At 42.9% G+C, this 12,750-nt stretch overlaps 1 protein-coding gene across 1 annotated transcript in view; it reads right to left on the bottom strand.

Moving 5' to 3' along the window:
- The window catches only part of LOC105561730 (neuroligin-3-like), a 94,905-nt gene extending 88,843 nt beyond the window's left edge, over positions 1-6,062 (bottom strand). Inside the window, exons 1-3 of the mRNA XM_012011968.1 lie at positions 5,711-6,062; positions 1,687-1,996; positions 427-634 (exon numbers count right to left, since the gene is read on the bottom strand). Of these exons, the coding sequence (XP_011867358.1) occupies positions 427-634; positions 1,687-1,996; positions 5,711-6,062 (870 nt within the window). The remainder of the gene's footprint in view (positions 1-426; positions 635-1,686; positions 1,997-5,710) is intronic.
- Between the last annotated feature and the right edge of the window lie 6,688 nt (positions 6,063-12,750).

The raw sequence follows: 12,750 nt of genomic DNA, 5'->3' as shown, positions 1-12,750 counted from the left end.
TTTTTTAAGTAAAGCGTTTGAGCACTTGGACGATATCATATTTTCGTTAAGCAAATTACATAAAATTAGAGAAATTTTACTTAAAATTCAGCAATATCAGAATTGTAATTGTTCAAATGAAGCGCTCAAGCTCTTGGACGATATCATATGTTCGTTAAGCAACTTACATAAAATTTGAGAAATTTTAATTAAAATTCAGCAATATTAGAATTGTAATTTTTCAAATAGTGCATTTCCAAGTACTCTCCGTCGATACCGTTGGGAAACCGTTGGCAAAGTGTCCTGCTGGCGGCGCAAATTGTAAAATCGACCAGTAATATTCTCGCGGATGTTAAAAGTCGTATGAAAGTGTATATAGTGACGGACCGATCACATGCACATAAAATTCGTATTACTCGATTGATTGAACAAAGAACAATGACTTACTGTATAAAATATCTCGGTGAGGTGATAGACGTAAGCGTTCCTCACGTATGTGCGGATGATTCTGTCTCTCCTCTCGCCCTCGAATCCTTGCAGGACATCCTTTTCCGCAAACTTCCAGAGAGCCTCACTCGTTGTCACGCCGAACAATAAGTCATATTTATTGTTGCTCGTGATTGGCGCGCCGTGTTCAGCTTTCTTTGGGAGAGGGCTAACCCATCACAATGTTAGTTTTACAGTTACAATTTGATCGTATAATTAAATAAAAACAAAATTTAATATTTCCTATTTGTTTTCAATATCTCTATTATATATTAAAGAATTGTGGAAAATTGTGTTCGGGGAAACAAACTGAATTAAGATTTGAAGAAAATAACTTGGAGGAACGGCGCAATTACGATTTCTTGTAAAAATATAAGATAATGTAAATAGTTTGAATAATAGAATACGGAAATCATTAGCATCCGCTGAATCTGAAAATTTCGGCTCTGCCTGGTGGAAAACGTAACTTGGAAGTGAAGATGATAACATGAACTCGCTCCACGGTTTCCGGCACGAGCGTGGTGCGATCTTCGATTGTAAGTATGCTAATGACGTTGTAGAGTTGGGGCAGGTCGTTTACAATCGCGTTAATGAACCACGCTAATGTTCGCGGTGGAACCGGCTCGTTTAGCTCCCTTTTTCCATTTAACGAGAAAACTCCGGGATCCGTCAGACGGAAGACGGAAGGCGGAATTATTGTGGAAGCCGACGTTAAGTACGAGACCCCTCTCTGGGCAAGAAAGCAAAGCCGAGCCCGGAAGTGCACACATCAAAATAACTTTTCCGCCGCTTCACGGATTTCCTTTGCCGCTGCGAAAGAAAATGTAGAAATATACGCCGCATTACCATAAAACTCTATTAAGCCCGTTCTACCGGAATCCGAGGATTTTCCCCTTTTCCCTCTTTTTCCTCACTGTGTCTCCAGATTTTATCCTTTTTCCCATTTGCACTATGACCATATCCAAAACGGCACTAAAAGTTCGCGATGCCGAACGCATTTTATCATATTTTTCGCTCTGTATTGATAAAGTTAACAGATATTGAAAAGTCACGAAACTCATATCGATCCAAGCAGATTTGAGAATTTTGGAATAGAAAAAAATTTCCGCAATTTAAAAACTGGTGGAATTGCTTGATATTTCTAACAAAGCATTCTTCTAAGAGTTACAAAACCATAGAACAATTTGGGATCTCAAGGATTAGTACATTTCAAATAATTACCCGAATCCTTGAAACTCAGGGCCGAGGTAGGACAGAAGGTCCTTTTGGAAATCCGGTTTGATGACGACACCATCGACACTTGGGCCAAACGCGCTGAGAAACGTCGGCGGTTGAATGTCGACCTGCATCAGTTCTTCCAGACTGCTCTCCCTCAAACAGTCGACTATAAGCTCGTTATCTTTGAGAAGATCATCGGGAACGGAGCAGTTGACAGCCTTGGCTAATTTCAGAGCGTAGGATACGGGATCTTCTATCACGGCCCAGGACGAAAGGGCGCTGCCCGACAGCAGTATGGCTCGTTTGAATAATCCTGCAAATAAAGAAGTGATTTTTTTCCAACATACATATACATGTATCTGCGAGATCGTATGATTAATTTCATTTAATTTTGACTCTCGAAATCTCTTCACTTGTTGCTATTTTCCGATGTTTAAATTTCGAGATTTTTAAACCTTTTTTTCCATACGCGTATTACTTATTTTAATTTTTTAACGATACGGTCTCTAAATATTCTAACGTAGATATTTGTAACTTTTTCCAAACGCGATTTACACGTCCCTCGGTAATCAAAATCACCTTGAAGCGTGGTATTTTGAATCGTTATGGCTGATACTAGGAGAAACGTTTCAACGATTGCGACGCTGAATATTATACGAGCGGATTGTTTGAGGAGGAAATTATGCCGACGAAAATGACGCTGCGAATGGATGGAAGCCACGTCGCGTCGTTACTCTTCGCGAGAAAAGAAAGACAAACCAAAGTCGCTCTCGAATCTGAAGGAAGACGTGGCCGACGACCCATAATTATCCGCGAAGAAAATCATTCTCACGGACTCACATAGACGTTATTTGCCTAGGGAAAAACGGGATGCTCCGTTCTGTACTTTAAGAAGGAATTTTCAATCTCCGCTTCTGTCGTTGTTGACGCCATTAACTCGTCGGTGGTTGCGTCATAAGCGTAGCGCGAGGATAAAAATTATTTTCTTCTCGCATATCAAATTACTTTCTCCTTCTTCCCCGCTGCGTGAAAGATTTGTCTCAATTCTCATTAATTTACTATGTTTACTTATCGACGTACGTTTTATAGGCTTGTAATTTAGAAAGTTGTGAAAGATATTCAAATTTATTACTTTAAATAGTTACAACTTTCCTAAAATTTGCAAAGAGTGAGATTTGTTATTGAACATTCTAAGAATATCTCATTATATGAGCTCGCAAGGTGAAAACGAACACCAAAGTATCGTTAAAACGGGAAACTTATAGTCAACCCAACTGGCATATTCCTTTATTTATTTAGTACAACGTTTGGACTCTATTTTTTGGGTCCTTATCAAGTAGTATCAAGTGAGTCATCGTCGTCGCATAAGACAGGGTCGAATTATAAAAATACGTGTACGTTATAATTTTTAACCATCACTGGCAACTATAAGCAAACTCTCCCTTCGACCAAAGTTTAGTATTCTGTACTTTGAGAGGTGTCATTCTAGGATTGTCTCACAACTTATCAAGCAACAGCAACTTATCGAGGAAATTAGCGTGATAGAGTGAGTGAGAGTAAAAATGAGAGAGGGGGAGACAATGGGAAGGAAAGAGGAAGAGAGAAAAGAGGTCCGTAGAGGGCAAGAGCAGGAAATAACAGGACATCGTCGCGTCTCAAGACAGCCGCCTTGGAAAAATGGAATTCTCATTTCTATCCTCAGTGATACGGGAAAGAATGGAGCATCCGTGGAGCTGGGACAGCGGGAGGAAAGTCGGCATGCCGGGATCCTTTCCGATCGGGGATCCTTCCGCGCGCAAACAAATAAAAGGAAATGATGCTTTTCCTCCTGCGAAACAAACGGGTACAAGCGTTTTAAATAATAGAATTTGCAAACAATGCGAGTTTTATTAGGCGAGAGAATTTTACGACGTTAACGTCAGAACGCCGAAAGGAATGGCGACATAAATCCGAGGCTTAATCGCGGATTAGGAGGAGAGAAAAAGGGAATATCAAGTCGAGCCTCTTCTGCTTTTCGCAAATCTCGTCCGCCGTTATTCTGCAAATCGATTGATTTCGGGAGATCCCTCGCAAGATCTTCGTCAATTTAGTCATTCGTTCGCGCACGAGCGGTAAGGTCTACGACCCCGAGTCCTTTTCAGCCGCTCGATTACGCAATTATTTGAATAATTTCCGCTGCCTCGGGTATATTGCGCTGCTTTAATTAATAAAATCGAGGAACTTGGCAAGAAACGTAAAATAATCGCGACGTGGAAAAAGCGGGGAGGGGAAAACTCCCATCTCGGACACGCGTGGATGGCTGCGGCCTCCTCATAAGGGAGGAAAGTATTTTCCAATAGCGCCCTCAACGAAGGTGGCGGCCGGTAGGGTGGGACGATATTTCACGCACATAATATCACGCGCGAAGGAGCGAGACGGGACGAGGGTGAAGAGAGGGGTGGCAGAAGGAGGTAAAGAAAGATGGGGCGGCGGGGGCGCGCTTCCCCTTATCCTCTCAGCCGTGTCCATTCCCGGAGGGGCTTTCGCAGGGGCTGTTAACCGCTGAACGTTAACCGTGAGCACGACCACGAGGATGGTCTACTGCTGTTACTGGATGAAGATATAAAGGGAGACAGCCAATATCCCCGGCAATGTGTTACCGCGCCGATCCGCGCGTGCTCGTCCTCGAAAATATCGCGAACCCTGCAAAAGAGTTCGGCGGTGGGGGAGGGGGAGGGGGGCGGCGGCGGATATCGGAGGAAGAAATTTCGAGCTGATATTCCCGCTGGTTTAAGCTACTTCTCATTTCTGAACACTTTTCCCGTTCCTCTCTCCTACCCCCCCCCCCCCGGAGCGAGGTATGCGTTATGAAGATGGCGATTTTCTCGCGACAGATGGCATACGAGTGACGAACTTCTCCGCGAGATATTCCGATCGCCAGTTCTTGAGGCTTTCCAGCAATCTGCACTTGAGATTCCCCCGTAAGAATCTTCGCGTTCTCCCGCGATGACGTTATATTATAATTTTACGATAACATAATACGCAGAATTTTTAAATCGTACGGGAGGACGCGCTTCCGTCAAATTCACGGGTACTCTGCTCTCTACGCACGTGTGAGTTTTGAGGAGATTAAATATCCAACTTTAAAGGTTTAAAGATCGCGCGTTGCGTGACTATTTACAAATGTAAAGATTCGAGAATTTGCGCGCGTCTCAATTCGCCTTCTTCTACCGCGAGAAAGCAACGGAATTTTTACAAAGACGCGTAAGCTCGCTTCGCCGCCTCGTCGAGGATCTCGTTAGCGGATTCGACCGCGATTCGACGGATCGATATAAATTGCTTCAAATAAGTCGCGTAAGTCGATCGAATTCTTTAGGGATGAGGAGAGGCGAGTCCACCCCCGTCTTTTTATCTGCGAATACGCAATTGGCCTAATGCGTAATTAACCGACGCGAAATACTGTAACGAAGCTCATGTAAAACTTGCTGCTCTTCAATTATGTGTAATGCGAAAGCGCTGTTAATCATTTATGAGATGCGCGCGGGCGCGGGCGTGTTCTCTGAATAATTGCGAGCGCAGCGGCGAACGGTTCAGAAATTTCGACTGGCTGCGTTCTCCAGAAAATTTATTAATTACGCCCGCCTGAATTTTACAATCTACAACTATAACCGTTTTTAACGAAACGCCGCTTCTTCCAACTTTACGGCGCGCGTTGGTTTATAAGCTCCCGCGAATACATGCTCCCCCCCTCCCCTATGGTCGATATATCATTCCAACCGCGTTGGAAACTCACGTGTTAACTCTACAACTTTTAGGGACAGTTTCACAAACGTCGGTTAACCGTTAACCAGTGTTCAGTCGACTCCCTTCCATCTTATTATTTAAGAAGAGACGGAGAATGAATTAACCTTCGGTTAACCGTTAACCAAAGTTCAGTCAACTTCCTACCCTTTTCTATCTTTTGTTATCTAAGAAGAGCCAAAGAATCAATGAGCCTTCGGTTGGCAGTTAACCGCGACGTTTGTGAAACTGGCCTTTAATCACTTACCCCGAATGACGGTGGGGCTAATGGCGAGAAAATGCACGCACGCGGCGCCGGTGCCCTGGCCCATGAGGGTGACATTCTCGGGATCGCCCCCGAAGCGCGCGATGTGCTCCTTAACCCAGTGCAGAGCGGCGATCTGGTCCATGAGGCCATAATTCGCAACCCTCGCCTTGGTCTGCGGCGCCACGTTGGCGTTCAGGAAGCCGAGCACGCCCAGCCGGTAGTTCATGGTGACGATCACTTGGTCCGTGTAGCTCGCTAGGACGCTACCATCGTAGGGGTTTCCGCTGCCCCAGTCGTAGCTCTCGCCGTGAATGTACAGCAACACCGGATGCTTCCTGCCGCTCTCCGCCATGCCTGCGAGCACAAAGGGATCGCGTCGCGACGCGACGCGACGTCGTTTTAGTTCCTCTTTCGCCGGCGGCAAGCTGAGGTGACAAAGACGACGGTGCCGGGCGGTTGTGTCGGCGCCATCGTCTTCTTTGTCACGGACATGTCGGGTACACGAACCGTCTACCTGCCGAAGCGGGCTCGTATCCGGACACGACCCGGCATTGTCCCGCGTTCCGGCAAAATGCGGGCCATGTTGAGTGCCGCGAGATTATCACAGTTCTTTCGCAAATATTATTACGGGCAAGAGTAACAGGCACAAAGAGCAATAAACAGATTTCTAGTTGCAAAGAGGTTTTTTAAAAGTGCACGGGTATTTTTTAATATAACCTTCTTATTTTCAATCGGATCGTTAAGTTCTCTTCACGAAACTGTAGTCATCTCTGGGCACCGTAATATTTAATACTAAGCTATTTCACAATACATTTGTGTAGTATATTGAATAATCGACATTTTATTTCGTTCCAGGACATAAAGTTCTGAAAGTTGGTAGGAATAAGACATGAAATTATCGAGCCGTAAAATTACAGAGAACCGCACTCGTACCATCTTGGAAAGCTTTACGACAGCGGCTTCGCTAATACGTCCCTTTTAAAGGAAAAAAAAGAATATCTTTGTCTGTTTCAAAAGAATTATTATCTAACAATAAGTAAGAATCTTAATTTTGAAAAAAAGTGCACCGGATGAATAAGAACTAATGCTGTTTCTGCACCCACGATTGTCTCTTTGGTCATCGATTTCTCGAAGAATTCGGAATGGATTCTCTCCCTTTTTGTAGGACGAAGACAAGAAGCAAAGATATCCAAGTTTTTCTGACGCGTGTCCTTGATTCGTAACGGCTTTCAGTTTTGTTTCCATACTTTTTTGTTACAAAATGACATTCCACGGAAAGTTTTGCGACTATTTCTTCCCTCTTTCCCTCCTCTCTGTCCGTGGCCAGATGCAACTTTCTATGTGACTAGACACACGGTCAACATATCGCTCTTTGTTTCGATAAGAGCCACTTCCGTTTTACTTTCGCGGCCATAACGACGGGAGTGGCGCGGCGGAGTGACGTGGCAAGTGGTAGGTCCATATTTCGCGATAAGGAACGTCCCCGGAGAGTCCTTCGATGAAAGAAATCTACAATTCCGATGTTCTTACTGTATGCACTTTCCCGGCGGTCCACACGCGCGCCCGGGATTCAGAAAATGTAAGAAATAAATTTACCTTAGTTGAGGAACTTTACACTTTTTCGAGCAGACAGATTTCGGAGGGCAGTTTTTGAAAAGTACGCGCGTTCCGATTTATTCGTCGTCAAATTTCGTGGCATCGGGACTCCGGCGCGGCTGTTTCGTGGGACTAAATGGAAACTGTCGGCATTTCTACCGTTGTATTTAATTATTGTAATTAATGGATACACCGTCGCGCGCCGACCCGCCGACGCCATTTTTCTCTTTCGTAAAAGAGTCGCTTTAAAATAACATTATCCGTCCCTTCGTTGGAGATTGCGATTACCAAACGCGGGATTTTCCCTCTTTTAGATCACCCTCATTCAGCGATCCCTTTTCATGCAACGGCAGGGCATATCTCACCATCTTTCTCTCGCAGTTAGATCTTGATGCTTACCGAGTATTCCGTATCTCGGTATTGGAACAGAGGTCGGGACTCTCTGATCTGTCGGGAAAATTTTTTTCCCTAACCCGCCTCTGATTCTCCCTCCCGACCTCCTCCGAAATTATCTCAGAATCTTAATCAGGTAAGTCTCCCGTCTCAAAGTACTTCGCAAGTTAGCAGCGTATTTGCCGAGACTCTTTATTCGGATTAATGCAGATCCATTTTAAATCCGTTTTCCTTCACTGCGCACACAGAATGTCTCCCGCGATACTATAACGAGGACAAACTGCATAAAAGATGGTACTAAAAATTTGTACGAATATACCAGAAAATTTGTGCCAACTTTTCCACGGTATATAAAGCCACGTTCTTCTAGAGAGACGTTTCTTAAATAACCCAACGTTATCAACTGCGCCAAGTCAAATATGAGATAAATGCTCGGAATGCAAAGTTATTAGACTGTAAAAATGTTGCTGTTCGCCGCAACAGGGGCATGACTCAAACATTTTTTTAAACAATAAAATTCGTAAGGCTTTGACGTGTAATCACCATTCGAAGGAATAAAGGATGTAGGAGCCAAGACAGGATGTTTGTGTCTCGATGATTTTAATTTTTTAATTTATTGCGAAAAATTTATCTTATCGAGGGTTTAAAAAATGTCTTCCAGCGAATGAGTTTGTGCGTTTCGAATTGTTAAAAATTTTGTAATTTAATGCTCAAATGCGATTTTGATGTAACACCGATTGTAGAGGAATACAAGTATCTGGCTATGTATTAACTTTTTATTCAGCGTATTGAATTCCCGCCATGTTATCGCAGGTAACTCAAAAATGACATTTTTCTAATTATTTCGATAAACGAATAATACACTTGTAAGCATAAAACTAAATTGAAGTAGAGAAAGAATGTGGATTTATTTTCTGGATATGAACATCGTGAGCATTTTATTTCACGTGGCTCGTACATACCGTCGTTCCGGATCGTGGAAAAAGATTTATATATATATATATATATATAAATTGTGGTACACAGAGGCTTAGATAAATAAGCTCCAAATACCAAATTTTTCCTGGAGCATTCGGCGGCGCATTGTACTGTTAACGTTGACATAATTGAAGCGTATTTCTGAAAAAATCGAGTCATTTGAACCTTTGCGGATGGCAGTGAATTAATGGTAGGCTGGGCGGACATTAATCGAAGCGAACCGGAGATAAATTTGGCGATTGGGCGAACGAGCTGTTGCACTCAAATGTTTCGAAATGGCTGCGACGCGAAAATGTTTAACGCCAAAACGCGATATTACAGCGGGCTTTCTGCATTTGCTGGGAATACTCGATAAATCCGGTTCGGAAAATAGATTAGCGCGATAGGTCATCAGCGAGACTTCTCACGACATGCGCGCATTGGTATCAATTTATTCATGCACCCCGTTGCCAACCCCCCCCCCCTCTCGCTCTCCCCCTCCCCCGCCCCTACCCCCCGCCCCTACCCCCCTTCCCCGTGATCAAAACAACGGATGTCAAACATGCCTGAAATAGTTTCAACTTTGTCTCCGCAGGCTTTGCATAATAAGCATCGACATGGCGCTCGTTAATTAACGTTGCCAGATGAGTTAATATTAACGAGCGTTGATAATCGTAACGCTCTGACGCTGACTTTCAATGGTCTTTCATTATTTCGAAGCGTGACAGCGTTATCAGAAATTGCTTTGCGCGAGGCGTATTTTAATGCCGAAATAATTAAATAATTAATACGTCCCGTCTGAATCTCAAATGTAATTTGACGTAATGATGGGGACGTAATACGCGCGACAATTTACGGGGACGCATCGCGACGGCCCTTTTTCTCTCGGCAAAATAGTAGTAATCCCAGTTTAAAAGTCAAAGGGCGAATTTGTTAGCGTAACAATACGTCGCCGCGGGGTCGACCATTTTTGCAATGATGTTATTCGTCCATCATCGGAAATCCGATTACTCAGTCCCGCTTTGGCCTGTGCTTTCGGAGTATCATTTTTAGCTCGTTATTGTGACAATCTGGCATGTAAAGCCCGGTTTATACCGTCCACTTTTGATCATCTGCATCATCTATCAAATTAATCGATCGACGGAAAGAATTGCGAAAACAGAGAAATATTCTATTTCTTTCTCTCCTTAAATATACAAAGTTGCGCACATTTCTATTTGCTTCGTCTAGTGCAATACGTTAACTTACGGTTTACATGCGTTTGATTAAGGTCTAGGGGCTCGGTACTTGAATTCACTCGAAGGAGAAACGTACGCGAAAATTCTGCTCTGACAGAAAAGTTGCAAAAGTCGATTGGTTAAAAGCCACGCGGATAGTCAATCAATTTGCAACTTTTCTGTAAGAGCAGAATTTTCGCATACGTTTCTCCTTCGAGCGACTTCAAGAGTCGAGCCCCAGTAATTTTGCCTCGAATTTGATTAATATTACAAGCAAGTGAAATGATTTTTCCAGATTTCAGACGTTTCCCCGAGTTTTGAGACACTGCAATTGCAAGATCTAACAAATGAGGATAAATGGGGTTATTATCTAGGGTGAATAGTGTAAATTCGGTGTAACGTGGATCAATTATTGCTGGCGATATTACGAGAGATTGCGTAGCTGTAACGCGGTGAAACTTGCAGGCGGCTTCAGTAACTTTATCGCTCGCGACTCATTATGCACAAACAGAATCAAAAGTACGTAATTACATCGCGAACTTTGCAGTGCAAACTGCGACGGGCATAATCCGCACATAATGTGCGCAGTACGTGAAAGCAAATTAATTACTTCGTTCGTCGCAATATCGCCAGCAAGTTTGTAAACGCACGGACAAAGCTTGGCTGCGCCAGATTTTGTTATGTTTTAACAATAATTAATTTTGTATCGCTTTCTATGACGTCTTCGTTATTTCACAACATCATTGGCCCGTTTTGAAGCTGAAATTAATGAAGCAGTGTAAATAAATTACCGCTAACCTCTGCTGCGTATAAAGTTTTATTTTTAATCCGGGCGACATTTCAAGAGGGAGTTATATTTCAGATTTATCTTCATAATTAATCTGCTGTATTTTGTTTGCTATTCATGTTTATTGAATCGACAAATATGAGACACTGCAAACGATGAAAAGGATCGAAAGATTAAATAAGTTGTACCTGAAGCACCACAAGTGTACCGTAAAGGTGTGCGATTTAATTTAAATTTATTTAAAATACTAGTTTGCCGTATAAATAAATCACCGATGTTGCAGGCGTGATTATATTTGGACAAATTACATATTTGTCAATTGTAAGGATGAATGTTGGAAGCTGTGACTATATTTTTAATAAAAAAATTATATTTAACAAACGCAAAAGAGTACGGTACAATAAACAAATTGTAATATACGCAATTTTTGCTCGATTATTTCAATGTGCGATGCAAGAATAATTTTTAATTCGTGAAAAATAATCATCTGTCAATAAAGTGACGATAATAAACGGACTATTAGAAAATAAATCGCAAAACGCAAGAATATTTTAATGAACGCGCACGCGAATGTTCCGGCATTTATTATGCAAATATCAAAGCAATAAATAATTTAATCTCTGTTCGAGTAATAACAATAATAATAATTATTGTAATAACCCAGTCTGTATGTGTAAATTTAGCAAACGGTCAACAAAACGCTTTCAATTTAAATTATTGCAAATGCGTCTCGGGGAAACTAACATTGTACTGTTGTTACTTCATCAATGAATTTCGTTACGTTCTATCGCTTTAATTAAGTCACCCTCGTCGTTTGAAGCGCACTTCAATTCGACCATTGACAAAGTCCTCGGAGCCTAAGAATGTCACACGCACAAAATATGTGAGTTCTTAATCAAACCACGTGTACAGAGTCAAAATTATGTGACGGCCTCGAACTAGACTCATAAGAAGGGCCCCGCGTGCAGGAGCACGAATGCACATGTGTGCAAGCTCACACGCGTGGGACCAGTGCAGCTGGTCGAATCCGAATTCACCTAAGCGTACCGGCAACTCCCTGCGTTATAACCCGCGTCATAAATTCGCGGTATCTTCCTTTAGTGCGCGATAAAATAAACCACGATCACTGTGTTATCATGCGGCGCCGTGCCGGGGGATGTGTTAAATTAAATTGATAAACACTACAACAGCAGCTTTACAGCAATCGCCGCTGCGTGCCGAGCTTTTACGACGCCCGGGAAGGAAAGCGAGAGCGGGCGTCTCAATAAGTCCCAGTAGAAAGTTAATCCCTCCGGTTCCGTAGATCGCCTTTGCGAGAAACTAAAGCCCAATTTTCCGAGTGTTTTACCCGCTCGGTCTTTTACGCAGTAAAGAAAGAGGAGACGTTCCTTAACTTTGCTTCGTAAAGAGCCCTTCGTTAATAATCGCCAAACTATCGATTTCCGATCGTCACGATTACAATTATAACTTTAACTTGAATTCAATTGTGTTATTTTCAATTGCAGCGAAAAGAGCCTGTCCCGTTTTGAAAAGGTTATAATTAAGAAATTCTGGAGATGAGGCCCTTTTTTTGCATAAAGAGTTGTCGGGAGACAATAAACGTTAAATTAGCAAAAAGTCCCGGGTGTGGAATGTAGCGCAATAGTTTTGAGACGTCTAAGAGAAATTAATTAAATAATCGTTTCCAGCGTGCAAATATCCGTCCTCTCGGCGGATTTTTGCCGGTAAACTAGATTAGAGGGCAAGCGAGTAGTTTTTGAGCGGAGATGCAAACAGAGGGCTGTCGGAGGGCAGAGCAGAAGAGGTATGAGAGAAAGAGAGAGAGAGAGAGAGAAGGGAGCAGGGTTGGAAAACGCTATGCAGAACTTGGCAGTCGCGCGGGCTCCGGGCACGATCTCACTTAATTGGGGTCGTGTAATTTAAGTTAAGCAAGTCGTAAAATTTGAATCGTAATTGCGCGCATCCGTTACATGCACACACATGCGAGTGCGCGGGGAGATACTTCGTGCACCTCGTATGTGTGCGCGTAATCGAAAACCGCTTTCAGGAGAGACTGTCGAATAGTTTCGCGCGCTCCTAACGTTGCTTTT

Source organism: Vollenhovia emeryi, unplaced genomic scaffold (assembly GCF_000949405.1).
Source record: "Vollenhovia emeryi isolate VEMERY1.0 unplaced genomic scaffold, V.emery_V1.0 DF939202.1, whole genome shotgun sequence".
NCBI lineage: Eukaryota > Metazoa > Arthropoda > Insecta > Hymenoptera > Formicidae > Vollenhovia > Vollenhovia emeryi.
Note: the sequence above shows the minus strand (reverse complement) of the source record. Positions and strands in the feature narration are given on the sequence as shown.